Source organism: Canis lupus, chromosome 1 (genome assembly GCF_011100685.1).
Source record: "Canis lupus familiaris isolate Mischka breed German Shepherd chromosome 1, alternate assembly UU_Cfam_GSD_1.0, whole genome shotgun sequence".
Taxonomy (NCBI): domain Eukaryota; kingdom Metazoa; phylum Chordata; class Mammalia; order Carnivora; family Canidae; genus Canis; species Canis lupus.
Genome location: NC_049222.1, coordinates 70,622,927 through 70,643,013, shown reverse-complemented (window position 1 = coordinate 70,643,013; position 20,087 = coordinate 70,622,927). Strand labels below are relative to the sequence as shown.

The window sequence follows — 20,087 nt, the reverse complement described above, 5'->3', positions numbered from 1 at the left end:
AGTTTAAGGGAATAGATGGAACATACACATTTACTTCCATGCCTCAGAAAACACACTCAGGTAAAATACGAAACCTACTATAAAAGTTCGACAAAAGGGGAATACTGAGAAACATCCCAGCAGAAGGCCCCAAAATTTGAACAAATTCTGGAAAATAGAGGATAAAACAGTATTAGATAAGCAAAAAGGACAATGTTGGCCACAATCTAACACAAACACAGAAGTGAGCAGAAGGAGCAGGGAAGTGATGAGAGCCTAAAAAGACATCCTAGCTTAAACTGAACAGGACCTAGAACCAAGTGTGTAATAGGAAGAATGATTAACAAAATACATTTCCTATTTGAATATAGGTGAGACTCAAATGCATAAGGAACGTATGGACACAAAAATGTCACGGGGTAACTAGCTGGCCATCTGGGAAAAGAAATATCTTGTACCACAGAGCAGGACAAAAATTAAAATATATTCAAGACCTAAATGTAAAAAAAATAAGATCAAATTCCAGAAGATCACACAGAACAATTACTTTACAACATCAGAGTGGGAAATGCCCAATTAGGACTGAAAATCCAGGAATGTTAATGAAAAAACTGCTAGATTTGACACAAAAATCAAATGCTTTTACAACCAAAAAAAAAAAAAAAAAAATCATGAGCAAGTCAAAATTACAAAAAACTTCAGGGAAGTTGTGCAATTTATATCACAGGAAAAGGGCAATAACAATAATAGTGATACAGTAATTAAAATCAGCACATCAATAGGAAAACAGGTAAGGGATAAATAGTTCAACAAAAAAGAAATATAGGTTATTACAAACAAAAAAAGATGTTCCACATCTCACTTATGAGAAAAGCTTTTAAAACTAAACAGATTGTTTTAACCACATTGGTAAAAATTCAGAATTTGACAGCACACTCTATTTGCAAAGTTGTGGAAAAGAAACACACATTCTCAGACTGTTGGCTCTACCTTTAATTACATCCAGAGTTCTATCACTTCAAAATCACTAACACCGTTACGATCATCCTTTCTTGCTAGGATTATAGAAATAAGCTCCTATATTGTTCCTGCTTCTAGTCTAGAGTCTATTTTCAGACAGCAGACAGTGTTATTTTTGTAAACTATAGTCAAAACTATCTTTTTAACACAAAAGGATAAAACTCAATACCCTCAAAGTCCTCCATATCACCTAAGTGAATGAAGATAGACACTGTATTCATGAATTGGAAGACTCATTATGATCAAGATGTTAACTCTGACCAACCTGATCCCTGCACCACAGGATTCTATGGATTCAGTGCAAGCAAAATCTCAGCAGGCTTTCTTGAGACAGACAAGAGGATTTTCAAAACTTTCTATAATGAAACAAAGGACCTACAATATCCAAAACAGTTTTTAAAAAGAAAAAAGTTGGAAGACTCACATTGTCTGATTTCAAGAATTACTGTAATGTATGGCACCTTGGTAGCTCAGACAGACGGTTGGGCATCTGCCTTCAGCTTTGGTCCTGATCCCAGGATCCTGGGATGGAGCCCCATGTGGGTTCCCTGGTCAGCAGACAGTCTGCTTTTCCCCCTCCCTCTACCCCTCCCCACTGTTACTGGGTACTCTGTCTCTCAAATAAATAAAATCTTAAAAAAAAAAAGGGGGTTACTGTAAAGAGACATTCATTAAGATACTGTGGTATTAGCAAATGCATTAATAACGAGGATCAGAAGTGAACAGAGTCCAGAAACAGACCCTACATACATACTAATTGTTTTCCCACAGAGATGCCAAGGAAATTCAATGGACAAAGTATATTTTTGCCAACAAATAGTGCTGACAGGTGGGTATGCAAAGGTAGAGAGTACAAATATGACAAGTATATGTCCGTCAATTCCCAATATTTGGAGTCTACTGCCCAGAGTCCACAGAATATTAAGACCTTCAGACCCTGAAATTTTAGGTTTCAGATTGAGACAACTGGAACATATTTTGTCTTTTTCTGATCAGCCTTTATGCCAAAATAAAATTAAGCTGATCAAAAAAGGAACTACTGATAGAACAGATAAACACCTTGAAATCCTAAGAAAATGCTATTAACAAGCTCATGAAAGTACATTTAAAAATGTAAATAAAAATGAATAATTTTTTAATGAAAATGTAATGTCAGAAGTTATATTAAGAAAAAGTACATGAGTACCTGGGTAGCTTAGTCAGTTAAGCATCCAACTCTTAATTTCAGCTCAGGTTATAATCTGTGTTGTGGGATTGAGTCCTACATTGGGCTCTATGCTCAATAGGGAGTCTGCTTGAGATTCTCTCTCTCTCTCCCCCTCTCCCAATGCTCCTCCCCACCCATGCTTTCTCTCTTTCTAAAATAAATAAATAAATCCAGAAAAAAAATACAAATCCAATATAAGCTTATGACTAATAAATCAACAACCAAAGTCTTCATACAAAATGCCTTCTAAAGGTCCAAATCTATATGTAATTTCACAAAAATCCTCACGCATTACAATTTTCTCATCTAAATAGCTAGAAAAGGAGCAGAAAAGTTCTCTGTTTCCTTATGAGACTATGACCATACTACCATAATTGGACAGAGAAACAAGAAAGTATAGTCTGATCCAACTTGTGGATACAGAAATAAAAACACTGAATATAGTATTAGCAAAAGGCCTGAGGAAAATATGTAAGAAGCAATTTACCACACTTATTAGCAACTAGGGTCTTTACAGGAATTTAAATTAATATTAGAAAATATGTTACATTATTTACAGTATTCACAGATGAAAGAAATAAGCTCTAGTTTTATTCCAATACATACACCAGAGGCAATCAATAATTCAATGCACGTTCATGACTAACATGAAATTTTAGCAACCTGGTATATGGAGGGAACTTAACCGTACTCTAACCATGGTTACCTACCAAAAGCTGAAAACAAACCACGGCTGATAGTCAAACAGGGTATATTTTTGCTCAAGAATGAGGTTTCTATTTCTCCTTTTCCATTTAATGCATGGATCCTTCTAAATCTCATAAATCCATTCCAATACAAAGTGGGGAATAAATGAAGAGCTCACCTGAGGTGTGTTCATTTTCTGTGGATCTTGGGAGAATGTAGAGACCTGTGGTGCAGCTGAGGGGACAGAAAGAAGACAGGGGTCACCAGATCTGTCCTAATAGCTCTTACATTCACCTCCCCAAATTCAGTACCCCAGTAGAGCATCAACCTCCCCATGGGCATGGGGCCCTCTGGACCTTGAAAAGGAATGAGAAGAATCATGTACAGGCAGTACCACCTATCTTTATGTAACTCTGAAATGATCATGGGCTTAAATCTGCAGTTTTTTAGTGAGCAAACATTAAAATTTTCTTGACTGATTTAATAATAATAATACATGTGTCCTTCTGACTAAACACAAAACAGAAGATTATTTGAATTAGAGTACACCAAAGGATGAGACACTATTCTTTCAGTAAAATTAACTTAGCAGACAAATACTCTCAGCATGCATCATTTGCATATTTTTCTCAGTAATGTTTAATCCCTGGTATAGAAATCATGGCAAGCCTAGTTTAAAAAAAAAAAAAATGAGATGCTTCAAGACAGGAATTTTTTATTGTTTCAGCTGTGATGTAGTTTTCTTTTTTTTTTTTTTTTTTAATTTTTATTTATTTATGATAGTCACAGAGAGAGAGAGAGAGAGGCAGAGACACAGGCAGAGGGAGAAGCAGGCTCCATGCACCGAGAGCCCGATGTGGGATTCGATCCCGGGTCTCCAGGATCGCGCCCTGGGCCAAAGGCAGGCGCCAAACCGCTGCGCCACCCAGGGATCCCTGTGATGTAGTTTTCAAAAGTCCCCTTTGATAAGATGCTTTTGGTGACTTACTTGAGAGAGTAAGCTACACTCTTCCTCCTGACTCTCTCACAAACCAACTAGGTTTTCCCCAGTAAGTCATTGAACCTTTCAGGTTCAATATCTTAAAGCTTTCAAAAGAGAAGTAGATGACTTTGGAAAACACTTCCCTTATCAGCATTCTGGGATCTTGTGAGGTCACAATAATGTCACTAGTGTCACATGTGGTGATGGACAATTGGAACAGCAGTGCAACCTCTGTAGCATGGGGGCCATTTAAGGGGAGTGGAGACAGAATCTCCTCCCTCTGCCTGGTTATCCCTTACTCCCCACCTCACCCTCACAAGCTCTCCAAGTGTGGCCTTTCCTGAGCAGCCTGCCCCTGGACCACCCTAGCTCATTTCACTCTTCTCAAGGCTGGCCCCAATTCCCCTATCACATAGTGAGGTGGCTTCTGAAGGTGATGTGACCACTAAATCTAGCTTATTCTGGACAAGGGTATCAGGAACTGCTTCTGATCTTGCAAACCTATGATCTGCTCTTTTTTGGGCCCTTCTGTCTCTTCTCTGAAGCTCTGGAGAGAGGTCAGAGGAGTCCTCTCTTCCACGTAAGACTCCTAGTCACAGAGGTCCCCTGCTTCCTACCTACCTCTAGAGGCTTGCTTTGTTTCAAGGTAATTGGGAAACGCACCTAAGAAATAATTCATTTTAGTGGCAAAACTATGACTCTTGGAATTCATTATAATATCAGACTTAATAGACAGCCTGATAATACAGAAGGGGCCAGGAACCTGTGTCTGACCCAAGGGACCTGACATATGGTCAGATTCCATCTACATTCATCTTCTTTTATATCCTTGGGGACCTGGGGTCAGGCTACACTTACTAAGTGCTCTGAAGGCTCTGAATTGCTAGTTTTAGGCAGCCGTGGTGGTTAGACAATGCCTGAGGTTGGAAGTAAAACACATCTGCCCTTGAATCCAGACTCACTCACTGCTAGCTTGTGACCTGGATGTATCGTTCCCCTAACCTGAGCTTCGGTTGTTTTTTTTGTTGTTTTGTTTTTGTTTTTTGTTTTAAGTGGTCGTGAGGTTATGTTAGATCACCCAACGAAAAGAACGGTGTCTTTTAATGATAACTCAGGGCTAGTGCCCGGCAATTGTCTAAATACTTTACAAGTAAGGACTTAGAAGTTCAAACAAGCCCATGGAACAGTCATATTAATACAGTTTTGAGATGAGAAAGCTGACTCTCACCCGGTTTCCTCCTATCGCCTCTGCTGGAATTTCCCCGGCCTTTCCTGGCTCCCGAACTCAGGCTCTCACCGCAGACGCACGGTCGCCATCAGCGCTGTAAACGTACGTTCCCTCCCACCGCCACTAAGTCGGGCTGCAGGCGTGTCCAAGCATGCTGTCCGCACGCACCCAGGCCTGCACCCAGCACCTGCTCAAGACGGGCTCAGCCCCGCGGCCCGCCCGAAGCCCGAGGGCCGGGGCTCTTCCCCTGACACCCCCACCAGCCTCCTGTTGGCCGAGGGCCGGCCGGGCGCCTCCCAGAGATGTCCCAGAGACTTCCCGCTCCCATCCCCAGACACCAGCGCGCCCTCAGAGGAGGTTCCGCAGCACTCTCACCGCAGGCGCGCATCCTTCTCTTCCCGAGACCTTCGGGCTCCAAGACCACTTTCCCGCAGTCCGGAGCGGACGAATGAGGAGGCGGGGCTACGACTGCGCTCGCGAGAAGGAGCCCAGAAGCCCCTTCCCAGAGTGCCCCGCAGTGAGGCCTAAGGATTCAGGACTACATTTCCCATAGACCTCCGCAGCAACGTTGAAGTCACTCTTTCGGCATTTCCGCGTTTTAGAAAACTGGAGGCTGCTGTTCTTGAAAGTCTCCCGCCCATCTGAGCCAGAAGAGGTTGAGGATGAAACTTGAACTCTTCTGCCAAATACAAAGAGCGCCCCTCTCTTGGCTCCGTATTGAAATGGCATTTTCTCCCTTAGGTTATTTGTAAACAATAGGAAAACTTGAATATGGATGGGATACTAAAAATACTAAAATTACGGTTAAGTAGGTGAAGTGTGAAAAAAAAAAAACTTTGAAGTTATGTAGGAAAATTGATTTTGCAAAAAAAGAAATGTTATGACAACTGAGGTATTTAGGATTCAAATAATAAAGCTGTAAACCTGTAATCTTCTAATTTTTCAGCCTGAGACTTCCACCCTGTCCAAACCACAGGACTGACCAGTCTCTGAGGCTCTGTCCTGGTGCCCTTGGAGTCCAGTGTGGAGTCAAGATGGGTGCTGCAGGTGTAGATGTATATAGGATGTTTTTTGATGAATTATCTTTTTCAACAAATTTTTATATTAATTATCTTATATTTCCATGTGCATAACGACAAATTTGCTTTTTTGCTAACATTTATAATTCTTTGTCATTCTTCAAGGAATGACAAAGAAAAGCACAAAAATGCTGGTCAAACTAGATTAAATCAATAATAATTTACTTTAGCATAGAGATCACTAATAGAGGGAAAGTAGTCACTACATATGTTTATTTAAGACACATTTATCTTGGGCGCCTGGGTGACTCAGTGATTGAGCATCTGACTTTGGCTCAGAACATGATACCTGGGGTCCTAGGATCGAGTCCCATATCAGACTCCCTGCAAGGAGCCTGCTTTTCCCTCTGCCTATGTCTCTGCCTCTCTTTCTTTATCTCTCATGAGTGAATAAATAAAAAAAGTTTTTTTAAAAAAAGAGACATATATCAAGATGCTGGGATAACAACCTCAGATAGAAGATTAAATTCCCTATCCCAGATCATATCAACAAGAGAAAAAACAAGAACCATATGATCCTCTCAATAGATGCAGAGAAAGCATTTGACAAAATACAGCATCCATTCCTGATCAAAACTCTTCAGAGTGTAAGGATAGAGGGAACACTCCTCAGCATCTTAAAAGCCATCTACGAAAAGCCCAGAGCAATATCATTCTCAATGGGGAAACACTGGGAGCCTTTCCCCTAAGATCAGGAACAAGACAGGGATGTCCACTCTCACCACTGCTATTCAACATAGTACTAGAAGTCCTAGCCTCAGCAATCAGACAACAAAAAGACATAAGAGGCATTCAAATTGGCAAAGAAGAAGTCAAACTCTCCCTCTTCACCCATGACATGATACTGTACATAGAAAACCCAAAAGACTCCACCCCAAGATTGCTAGAAATCATACAGCAATTCGGCAGTGTGGCAGGATACAAAATCAATGCCCAGAAGTCAGTGGCATTTCTATACACTAACAATGAGACTGAAGAAAGAGAAATTAAGGAGTCAATCCCACTTACAATTGCACCCAAAACCATAAGATATGTAGTAATAAACCTAACCAAAGAGGTCAAGGATCTATACACTAAAAACTACAGAACATCTCTGAAATAAATTGAGGAAGACAAAAAGAGATGGAAAAATATTCCATGCTCATGGATTGGAAGAACTAATATGATGAAAATTTCTATGCTACCCATGGTAATTTACACTTTTAATGGAATCCCTATCAAAATACCATGGACTTTCTTCAGAGAGTTGGAAAAAAACATCTGAAGATTTGTGTGGATTCAGAAAAGACCCTGAATAGCCAGGGGAATATTAAAAAAGAAAACCATAGGTGGGGGCATCACAATGCCAGATTTCAGGTTGTACTACAAAGCTGTGGTCATCAAGACAGTGTGGTACTGGCACAAAAACAGACACATAGATCAATGGAACAGAATAGAGAATCGAGAAATGGCCCCTCAACTCTATGGTCAACTAATATTTGACAAAGCAGGAAAGACTATCCACTGGAAAAAAGACAGTCTCTTCAGTAAATGGTGCTGGGAAAATTGGACAGCCACATACAGAAGAATGAAACTAGACCACTCTCTTACATCATCCACAAAGATAAACTCAAAATGGATGAACGATCTAAATGTGAGACAAGAAGCCATCAAAATCCTAGAGGAGAACACAGGCAACACCCTTTTTGAACTTGGCCACCACAACTTCTTGCAAGATACATCTATGAAGGCAAGGGAAAGAAAAGCAAAAATGAATTATTAGGACTTACTCAAGAAAAAAAAAAAACTCTGGGGAGATCATTTTCTGCACATTTTAGAACCACCCCTAAGTGAGACTGCAAATGCAGCAGCCATAATTTCCCAAGATGACACTATATACTCTTGGGTTAAAGGAGATTCGACTGGCCTCCTTGGGGATTTGGGGGTACAAATAAATTGTATACACTTATGACTAAGTTATGAGGAATTCTGTCAAAGTAACTCAGTTTGCCCTTCAGTCAAAGCCTCATATATATAAAGCAGGATATATCAAGGACTAGGAAAGAGGATCTGAAGCCCTATTATAATGACTTGTGTTAGTTTCTCCCCATGAGATCCAGAATTTTATATATAGATATATATCTTAAGAAACATCTTAGTATGGGGCACCTGGGTGGCTCAGTGGTTGATTATCTGCCTTCAGCTCAGGTCGCGATCCCAGGATCCGGAATCAAGTCCCACATCAGGATCCCTGGACGGAGCCTGCTTCTCCCTCTGCCTATGTCTCTGTCTCTCTCTGTGTGTCTCTCATGAATAAATAAATAAAATATTTTAAAAAGGAAGGTATTCTTGTATTCAAACTTTATCTAAATGGGTACTTGACATAAATTCCATCTATCAAGAGCCCAAGTGTATTGGATCATTTTTAAACTGTTCAGACACCTCCATCTGGGAACTCTTCCTTTTGATTTCTGTAACTACAAATTTGTTTTGTCTTCTCCAGAATTTCATAAAAAAGAAATCACATAGTGATACTCTTTTCTAGTGGCTTTTTAAAAAATCAGGGTAATAATTTAGAAATTCATCTGACAGTTGACTTCTAGCAAGGCAGTTGACTTCTAACAGAGACACATAAAAAGAAAAAACTGCTTATGAGATCAAGGGGTACTTAAGGTGCCCAAAGATTAAGGCTATATCTGGATCCAAGATATGTAAGCATTCCAATTGTCTGGTTCTGAGACTTTCCCAATAAATGTCCCACATTTCATCTAATATAATTCCTCAAATTGTGGGTCCAATAGCTATAATTTTTTGAAGAAATAGGGAAAAATGAAAAGACAATGGAATGAAAATATTTTTCAAAATACTGAAAGAAAAAAACTGCTAATGGAGAATTATTTATTCAGTGAATATCTGCCAGTTATAAAGGTAAAATAATGGCATTCCAAAATTTAAAAAGATTGAGAGGACTCCTTGATATCAGAACTGATTTATGACAAATACTAAAGAAAATTCTTTGGAATCGGGAAGAAAGTGACACCAGATGGTAGCTCAAATTAACTAAAAGAAATGAAGAGCATGTTAGTAATAAATATTCATGTATAAAATAAAATAATCTAAATATATTTCATATTCTGGTAAATTATTAAAATATGTAACTTTGTGTAAAGAGATAACACTGTAATATTGGTTTTGTAAGATATAGATGCAATACATATGAAAATAATAAAACAGGAAGGGAAAAGAACTGAGTTATTTTGGAGAAAATAATTTATATTTCATAAGAACCAAGTTGACATTAATTTGGAATAAACTATAATGAGGTTAGATGCATATTGGAATTTCTAGAGCAGACATCAGTAAAATAGCTTACAAATATAGTAAAAAATAATCAAGAGAGGAATTAAAATGATATACTAGGGCAGCCTAGGTGGCTCAGTGGTTTAGCGCCACTTTCAGCCCAGGGCCTGATCCTGGAGACCCGAGATTGAGTCACATGTCAGGCTCCCTGCAGGGAGTCTGCTTCTCCCTCTCTCCCTCTCTCTTTCTGTGTCTCTCATGAATAAATAAATAAAATCTTTTAAAAAATAAAAAAATGATATGCTAAAAGATTGATTTAATACAGAAGAAGGTAGTAAAGGAAGAACAGAGGAACAAAAAAGGCTAAAGACATGGAAAACAAATATCAAATTGGCAACTGTAACTCTGACACTATTTTTTTTACGCTGACATTATTAATAACTGCACTAAATAGGAACAATCCAAACAACCCAATTAGAAAGTAGACATTGGAAAAATAGATAAAGTAAGATCTAAATATAATGATCTACAAAAGACAGACGTTAGATTCAAAGAAACATAGGTTGAAAACAGAAGAATGCAAAAGAAGGGAAGATGATGGAAGAGTAGGGGAGCTTTGTTTTATCTGGTCACTTGAATTCAGCTAGATACCTCAAATCATTGTGAAACTTATGAATTCAACCTGATCTGGGAACAGAATAGCTGCAATTCTGCAACTAGACAAGCAACCACTTTTTTTTTTTTTTTTTTTTTTTTTGCAACCACTTTTTTACAATTGGCACAGAAAGTCTTCGGGGAACAAAAGCCACATAGAGCAACCTGAAGCAGCTTACACTGAGCCTGGCCCACGGGCAAGGGGTGGTGTAACTTACCCCAGGTAGACACCTGAGAATCAAAGCAAGAGGCTTCTCTCCCAGAAGACCAATAGGAACATCAGGCTAATATCAAGTTTATGGATCACAGAACTGAAAAACTCCTATGATAGGGGAAAATAGTACATAGAATTTCTCATGATTCTTTTTTTTTTTTTGGTATGTTTTTTTATTGGAGTTCGATTTGCCAACATATAGTATAACACCCATTGCTCATCCTGTCAAGTGCCCCTTCAGTGCCCATCACCCAATCACTCCATCCCCCTGCCCATCCCCCCTCACTAACTCTTGTTTGTTTCCCAGAGTTAGGAGTCTCTCATGTTCTGTCACCCTCTCTGATATTTCCCACTCATTTTCTCTCCTTTCCCCTATAATCCCTTCCACTATTTTTTATATTCCCCATATGTGTGAAACCATATAATGTTTGTCCTTCACCGATTGACTTACTTCACTCAGCATAATACCCTTCAGTTCTATCCATGTTGAAGCAAATGATGGGTATTTGTCATTTCTAATGGCTGAGTAATATTCATTGTATATATAGGCCACATTTCATGATTCTTTAGTCTTTCAGATTAAAATTTCCTTTTTCTTTTTTCATTTTATTCCCTTTTCAACTAGTTTCTAATTTTATCAATTCCTTTTTAAAAAATCTTTTTAAAATTTTCACTTTTACATTTACATTTTACAGATATATAATTCATTTTTGCCTTCCTTTCACTGTAATCAATTTTATTTTTGTATATATATATATATAGTTTTTATATATAAAAATATGTAAAATTATATATATATATATACACATAATATAATTTTATATTTTTTTTTTCTTGACAATTTTGGGATTTACTGTCTTCTCACAAATAGATCAAAATATACCCAGGATCAAGTGTATCACCCTATTTTGTCCACCTGTGAGATTAAATTCTGTCTTCTTGGGAACCCCCTTTTTTCATTTTTGGTTTCTGATCTCTTTGTATTTGTCTAGGATATATTTTGCTGAGGTCAGAGTTGATAGTTTTGAGTTTGTTCTCTCCATCTATGATTCTCTGGAAAAATGACTAGTCGGCGAAATTCACAGCAAAAGGTAGAACTACTTTCTGCCATAGATTTAATCAGTATGGATATAAGTAAAATATCAGACCTAGAATTCATAATGATTATAAATACTCTAGTTGGGCTTGATAAAAGCATACAAGACACTAAAGAATCCCTTAGTGCATAAATAAAAGAACTAAAATCTAATCAGGCCAAAATTAGAGATGATTCAACTGAGATGCAGTCTAAAGTGGACACTCTTATGCCTAGGGTAAATGAGGCAGAAGAGAGAGTCAGTGACACAAAATGCAAAATGATGGAAAGTAAGGAAGCTGAGGAAAAGAGAGAAAAACAACTAATGGATCATGAGGGGAGGCTTCGAGAAATCTGTGATACCATAAAGCAAAACAATATTAGAATTATTGGGGTCCCAGAAAAAAAGAGAGGGAGAAAAGGTATATCCAAGCAAATCATGGCTGAGAATGTCTCTAATCTGGGGAAGGAAACAGGCATTCATATCCAAGAGGTAGAACACCCCTTCAATATCCATAAAAATAGGTCAACACTCCAACATATAATAGTGAAGCCTACAAGTTTCAGAGATAAAGAGAAAATTCTGAAAGCAGTTTGAGACAAAAGTTCCTTAACCTACAAGGGTAGAAACATTAGACTGGCTGCAGACCTCTCCACAAAGACTTGGGAAGCCAAAAAGGGGTGGCATGATCTATTCAGGGTAATACATGAGAAAAACATGCAGCCAAGAATATTTTACCCACCAAGGCTGTCATTCAGAATAGAAGGAGAATTAAACAGCTTCCAAGACAAATAGAAACAAAAAGAACTGTGATCACTAAATAGCCCTGTAATAAATATAAAGGGAATTCTGTAAGCAAAGAGAGAGCCCAAAATAACAGATCAGAAAAGAATAGAGACAATATACAGAAACAGTGACTTTAAAGGTAATGCAATGGCAATAAATGAATATCTTTCAATGTTTATTCTGAATGTAAATAGGCTAAATGCTCCAATCAAAAGACACAGTGTATCAGATTGAATAAAAATGAGAAGACTCATTCTAGATCCAAAGGTACATCCAGATTTAAAGTGAGGGTGTGGAGAACCATTTATTATGTGAATGGACCTCAAAAACAAGCTGGGGTAGCAATCCTTATATCAGATAAATTCAATTTTAAATAAAAGACTGTAGTAAGGGATGAAGAGGGACACTATACCATACTTAAAGGGTTCATCCAACAAGAAGATCTAACAATGACAAATATTTATGCTGCTAATTTGGGAGCAGCCAATTATATCAACCAATTAATAACCAAAGTAAATAAATAGATAGATATTAATATATTAGTAGTAAGGGACTCCAACACCCCACTCACTGCAATGGACAGATTAAATTCCTCTCTAATTTCCTGGTTGACACATTCGTTTTTTAGTAGGGTGCTCTTTAAACTCCAAGTATTTGATTCGTTCCATATTTCTTCTTGTGATGAGTTCAATTTCAAAGAATTGTGGTCTGAAAATATGCAGAGAATAATCCCAATCTTTTGGTATCTATTCAGATCTGATTTGTGACCCAGTGTGTGATCTATTCTGAAGAAGGTTCCATGTGCACTTGAGAACAATGTGTATTCTGTTGATTTTGCATGGAATGCTCTCTATATATCTGTGAAGCTGTTCTAGTCCATTGTGTCATTCAAAGTCCTTTGTTTCTTTGTTGATTTTCTGTTTAGATGATCTGTCCATGCAGTGAGTCTTTCCTCATTTACCCTAGCTGTTAGATGCAGTCTAAACTGCAGTCTAAACTGACTCCAGTTTAGACTGCATCTCAGTTGGAGTATTTTTAGTTTGGCCTTATCCTGTTTCTGCACAAAGGGATTCTCTGGATTCTTTTATGCTTTTTTCAAGCCCAGGTAGTAATTTTGTAATTGTTATCTTGAATTCCATTTCTGACATTTTACTTTAATCCATATCCTTTATATCTGTGCAGAGAGTATTACTTCTGGTTCTTTCTTTTGTTGTGAATTCCTCTTTCTAGTCATTTTGTCCAGAGAAGAATGGATGAACAAGTGAACAGAAGCAAAAATATCAATCAGAACCCAAGCAAAATACACACTAACCAAATCCAAAGCAGTCAGAAACAAAAACATAAAAGCAACATTAAAAAAAAGAAGAAGGGAGGGGAATAGATAATATAATCTCACTGGATGGTCAAAACAGGTAATCCATTTGTTCCTGAGTGTATTTTCTTCTGTGTGTTCAAGGATGCTAAATCCCCAAATTGTAAAGAAAGAAAAATATATACACAAAAATATAATTGAAAAGATTGAAAGGAAACCAAAAATTATGCATAATCTATAAAATATAAATGTAAAAACGAAAGGTAAAAAAGGACTTAAAAACAGAGAGTTGATAAAATATAAAACCAGTTGGATAGGGAAGAAAGGGAAAATTTTAATTTGAAAGATAAAGAATCATGAGAAAAACTCCTCAAATTCTATATACTATGTTTCCCTAGTGCTGGAGTTTTCCAGTCTTGTGGTGTCTGTAAATAGGCTGTGCACTTGTTCTTCCAGTTGGTCCTCTGGGGGAGAGGCCTGCTGGGCTGTTCTCAGGTGTTTTTGCTTGGGAAGACTTGCCCTACCTCTTGCCAGGGGGCTGGGCTCAGGGTAAGCTGGTTCTCAGTGTGGCTTTTCTTTCCCTGAAGGCTTTCTGTGCCTCTTTATTTATTTTTAATTTTTACTTTTTAATATTTTATTTATTTATTCATGAGAGACACACAGAGAAAGGCAGAGACAGGTAGAGGAAGAAGCAGGCTCCCTGTGGGGAATCCATTTCAGGACTCGATCCCAGAACCCTGAGCCAAAGGCAGACGCTCAATTACTGAGCCATCCAGGTGCCCCCTGTGCCTCCTTAGAGGATTAAAAAACCTCCCTGATCTCAAGCCCCAAAGCTGATAGCTCATGGTCCCCTCTCTTCAGCAAACCCCCAGGGATAAACAGGTTCACTTTTTTGCATGCCATGGTCTGCAGACTCCTGCAGTGCATGCCTACACTTATATTCCTAAGGGGGAGTAGAGTGTCTCACCTTCAGCAATTTATAGGGCACTGACACTGACAGTAGTTGCCGGATAGTCTGTGCACCTGCTCCCCCCTTGCTAAGGGCAGGTGGAGAGTTAGCTGGTATTGTCTTTTACAGGGCCCTCCCCTGAGACATGGTGGCATGAGCACCATCCCTGGAGGGGATGGTGGGTGCTCCCCAGCTTCCAGGCCTCTGTAGGACCCCCAGGGGAGAATGGCCCCCTTATCCAGCACCTGCTCACCATCCATGGCAAACCTAGTTGAGAGTCCCTCCTGGACTCACCCATCTCAACCAGTTTCCCTGCTCTACTCTCTGGGAACTCAATTGGCTCACACACCCTGACTAATTCTGTGACTCCAAAGATCCTGAGACCACACTGTTCCACATAGGAACCTTTCAGGCAGGGGTGCCTCTCACTGGAGCAGATTTCTAAGGGTTCCAATTTTGCCTTCTGGGGCTATATCACTTTCCAGTAGCCATCTTATAGAGGCCCCCTCCCTGCCATTGTCTTCCCATATCTCCCCTCATATTCACTTTTTTGCACCTCTTACATTGCAAATAGTAGTCACTTTTCTATTTGTAGAGTTCCAGATATTTCTTTCTTACATCCCAGATTGAATTTATGGATGTTCAGAATGCTTTGATAGTTATGTAGCTAAATTCAAGGGTTCAGATAAAAGGAGGTCCCCCACTGTTGCCTGTATTTGCTAATAGGATGTCCTTTAACTTCCATGTATTTGTGGTCTTTCCAATTTTTTTTCTCGTGGTTGACTTTAAGTTTCACAGCACTGTGATCTGAAAATATGCATTATATTGATCTCAATCTTTTTGTTGTTGTTGAGGGCTGATTTGTGACCCCATATGTGATTTATTCTGGAGAATATTCCATGCACACTTGAGAAGAATGTGTATTCTGCTGCTTTAAGATGAACTGTTTTGAATATATGTTAAGTCCATCTGGTCCAGTGTGTCATTCAAAGGCATTGTTTCCTTGTTGATTTTCTACTTAGATTAACTGTCCATTGTTGTGAGTAGGGTGTTAAATTCCCAGTAGTTAGTTATTGTATTACTCTTATTGTAAAACTGTTATTGCATTATTATCAATGAGTTTCTTTATGTTTGTTATAATTTGATTGATATATTCAGGTGCTCCCAAGTTAGGGGCATAATATTTGCGATTTTTATATCTTCTTGACAGATAGACCCCTTCATTATGATATATTGCCCTTTTTCATCTCTTGTAGTTTTTATATCTAGTTTATATAGTAAGGCTACTCCAGCTTTCTTTTGACCTTCATTAGCATGCTAGATGGTTCTCCATCTCCTCACTTTCAATATGTGGATGTTGTTAAGTCTAAAATGGGTCTCCTGTAGGCAGAATACAGATAGTTCTTGGTTTTTTTTCTCCTTTCTATTATCTTAAGTATTTGATTGAAGCATTTAGTCCATTTACATTCACAGTGATTATTGAAAAATGTGAATTTAGTGCCATTGTATTACCTATAAAGTTGGTGTTTCTGGTGACATTCTCTGTTCCTTTCTAGTCTTTGCTGAGTTTGGTCTTTTTTCCCCCCACTGAAAGATTCTCCTTTATTATTTCTTTCAGTGATGGTTGAATGGTCAAGAATCCCTTTGGGCTTTGTTTGTTCAGAAGTCTTTCTCTTTACTTCTATTCTAAATGACAGCCTTGCTGGCTAAAGTATTCTTGACTGTAACTTTTCCCCATTCAGCACATTGCATGGGAAACCCAGCCTGCCACGTTTCCTGGACAGATCTACTATGATCATAATCCGTCTTCCCTTGCAGATAAAGACATTTTCTCTTGCTGCTCTCAGGATGCTTTACTTGTCTGTGTATTTTGTGAATTTGACCATTCTATGTCTTGTTGATGGCTGGCTTTTGTTAAACTTAATGGGAGTTCTCTGTGGTTCTTGAATTTTGATGTATATTCTCTTCTCCAAATTCGGGAAGTTTCAACTTCTTTTGTTGAAAGAAGCTATAATTTGCTCAAATAAACCTTCTCCTTTTTCTCTCTGTTCTTCTGGGACTCCTATGATACAAATGTTATTATGCTAAGGAGTCACTGAGTTCCTTAAGTCTACATTCCTGGCCCATTACCTTCCTTTCCCACTTCTTTTCAGCTTCATTCTTTTCTGTAATTTTATCTTCTATATCACTGATTTGTTCCTCTGTTTCATCCATCCTTGTCATGACATCCAGTGAGGTTTGCATTTTGGTCACAGCATTTTTAATTCCAGCCTTACTAGTTTTTAGTTCTTTATGAAATTCTGTATTTTTTAGAGAACTTAGGATATCATAAGCTTGTTTAAATTTAAATCATCCAGAAAATTCCTCATGCATAATAAATCATGATTAAAAAGATGAATTAGAAAATATATAAAAGAGGGATATATGGATGCCTCTGTGGTTGAGCATCTGCCTTTGGCTCAGGTTGTGATCCTGGGATCCTGGGATTGAGTCCCACATCGGGCTCCCTGCAGGGAACCTGCTTCTCCCTCTGACTATGTCTCTGCCTCTCTCTGTGTCTCTCATGAATAAATAAACAAAACCTTAAAAAAAGAAAGAAAATATAAGAAATATACAGGGTTAAATTATTGCATTGACTTCTCATATTATTATTTAATTACATCTATTTACCTTGGATTTATTCCCTCTTCTTTTTCTAGCGTCTTAAATGGATCAATGAGTTTAACACTTTGTTTTTTTTTGTTTTTTTTTTAAATTTTTATTTATTTATGATAGTCACACACACACACACACACACACAGAGAGAGAGAGGCAGAGACATAGGCAGAGGGAGAAGCAGGCTCCATGCACGGGGAGCCCGACGTGGGATTCGATCCCGGGTCTCCAGGATCGCGCCCTGGGCCAAAGGCAGGCGCTAAACCGCTGCCCCACCCAGGGATCCCCAACACCTTGTTATTTAAGCATTTTTCACTCACTATTTCCTTAGGTAGATATCAACGTTTTTTATGGTCTTTTTTCATTATCGCTTAGTTCAATACATTTTTTACTTTCTACTGTGGTATCTTCTAGCATCCATGGATTATTTGGAAGTCTGTGGCTTACATTTTAATATATATGATTTTCTTAGCATCTTATTGTTATTGATTTTTAATTTTAAGCTCAGACATATGAATGGGTTTTATCTTATAAAATATACTGAAGTTTGTTTTTATGCTTCAGCCTAAGAACTAGCATAGTAAACATTTCATTTGCACTTAAATGTATTGTGCCATTTTGTGGTGTAACATTCTATTAAGACCAACAAAGTCAAATTGAGTTATTGTATTATTTAGTTGTTCTATATTCTTCCCGATTTTTTTATTATTTCATTAATTCCTGATTGAATGGCATTGAAACATCCAACTATGATTTGTGTTGGTATATCTGTTGGTATATCTTTCATTTAGTTCTGACAGATACAGATTTTACTTATTATGCAGCTCTGTTATAGGTAAATGCACATTCAGAATTGCTATGATTTCAATTAAATGACAATTTTATAATTATGAAATGTTTCTCTTTTGCTATGTCAATCTAAATTTTCTTGAAGTGTATTTTATTTGAATTTAACATAGCCACACTAATTTTCTTTCTTTTTTTAATTTTTTATTTATTTATGACAGTCACACACAGAGAGAGAGAGAGAGAGAGAGAGAGGGGCATAGACACAGGCAGAGGGAGAAGCAGGCTCCATGCACCGGGAGCCCAACGTGGGATTCGATCCCGGGTCTCCAGGATCGCGCCCTGGGCCAAAGGCAGGCGCTAAGCTGCTGCGCCACCCAGGGATCCCCCACCTTTTTATTTTTAACATCACTGTGTCTTTATATTTAATGTTTAAGAGACTATGTGTGCAGGTTTTATTTTATAAGCCAGTACTATTATCTCTGTATTTTATTTAGAGACACAGTTTACATGTATATACAGTTGAGTGGCAGTTGAAAATCCATGTATAGTTTTTGACTCTTCAGCCTAATGACTGAAACTTAACTACTAATAGCCTCCTGTTGACCAGAAACTTTACCAATATTATAAACAGGCAATTAACACATATTTTGTATGTTATATATAATATATTCTATATTCTTATAATAAAGTAAGCTAAAGAAGTGAAAATGTTATTGAGAAAATGATAGGGAAAAGAAAATACATTTGTAGTACTGTATTGTATTTCCCAGTACCCTAATTTTACATCATCTCTTTACAAGATGAATCATCTGTCAGTACCTACACCAATATTGTCTTATATGATACAGAACACTGTAGATGTTATACATATTACTGACACTAGACTAGCTTTTGGATTTCTCCAAGATCCATATCTTAAAACCCTGCACCCCCACCTTTTTTTGCCACGTCCATAATCTCTCTCATAATTTCCCAGATTAGCTCTGTTGTAAATCTTGTGAGGAATCTTCATACTTTTTTCTATAGTGACTGCTCCAGAATATAATGCTTAGTGAAATAAGTCAGTCAGAGAAAGGCAGAAGCTCTGTGATTTCACTCATTTGTGGAATTTAAGAAGCAAAACAAGCAAAGGAGAAAAGGGGAAAAAATGAGAGAGAAAGAGAGAGAGAGAGATAAAAAATAGACTCTTATAGAGAATAAACTGATGGACACCAGAGGGAAGACGGGTGAGGGAAGAATGAAATAGATGATGGGGATTAAGGAGGGCACTTGTGATGAGCACAGGGAGATGTATGCAAGTGTTGAATTACTATATTGTACACTTGAAACTAATATAACACTATATTAACTAACTGGAATTAAAATTGAAAAGAAAGAAAAAAGCCCTTTTGTAAAAGTGCATGCACACACACACACAGACACATTTCACAAAAAGTGAAGGATTTTGTGCCTGCTGGCATAGCTGCAGCAAAAGCTTCACCAATATTCTTTGTTTTTTAGAGCTGGCCTTATGCTGGATTTATCTATCTTGAAATTGCAGGCAACTGCTGTGGCAGCCCTCAGTCTATGGTAATAATAACATATCAAGGAATTCAACTTTTTCTTACAATGTCATGAACTTTGCTTCTTGGGAGCACTTCCAGAATCATGTTAGCACTTTCTATGGATCTCTTGGTGTTATTTAAGGTTTATGGTATTGCACTAAATATGATGAAAAATACACAAAAAGTGGGAAATATCAATCTTCTAGAGATAAGCTGCTCAGGCAGAGATGATTATGAGAGTCCTAAGGCACTTTAAGCAGGTGCTCACATTTCTTTACCTCTCTGCGTTAGCAAAAGAACAAAAGAAAGTGGCTACAAAATTATTACTGTTGCACAGTACTGTTGTACAGTATTACTACAGTTAATTTTATGTGGCTATGATTTAATACTGCATCTTTACATTTGTTTACATTTCTCTCAACTGTGAATAGTGTAATGCAATGGACTAAATGCATGAGCAAATTTTGATAAATTTCAAATTTTATAATAATATATTTGTGTACATTTTATGGTAGTAAAGGATAAAATAGATTAGTATCTACATATATTCTACGTGTTTATGACCTACTTAATTTTTTCTTATTTTTCCCTATTACTAGTCTCCATGTTCTTTCAAATTGTCACAAATCTCCAAAAAAATTTCCAAT

The 20,087-nt window shown here is 37.7% G+C and overlaps 1 protein-coding gene and 1 long non-coding RNA gene across 2 annotated transcripts in view; one reads left to right on the top strand and one right to left on the bottom strand.

The window, feature by feature from the left end:
• ZNF782 (zinc finger protein 782) overlaps positions 1 to 5,603 on the bottom strand; it is a 57,911-nt gene extending 52,308 nt beyond the window's left edge. Inside the window, exons 1-2 of the mRNA XM_038526809.1 lie at positions 5,479 to 5,603; positions 3,072 to 3,127 (exon numbers count right to left, since the gene is read on the bottom strand). Coding sequence (XP_038382737.1) covers positions 3,072 to 3,127; positions 5,479 to 5,491 — 69 coding nt within the window. The 5' untranslated portion in view covers positions 5,492 to 5,603. The remainder of the gene's footprint in view (positions 1 to 3,071; positions 3,128 to 5,478) is intronic.
• LOC119870806 lies at positions 4,101 to 5,996 on the top strand. Its single transcript, XR_005353937.1, has 2 exons — positions 4,101 to 4,521; positions 5,165 to 5,996. It is a non-coding gene; the product is annotated as an uncharacterized LOC119870806 (long non-coding RNA).
• The last annotated feature ends 14,091 nt before the right edge of the window (positions 5,997 to 20,087 follow it).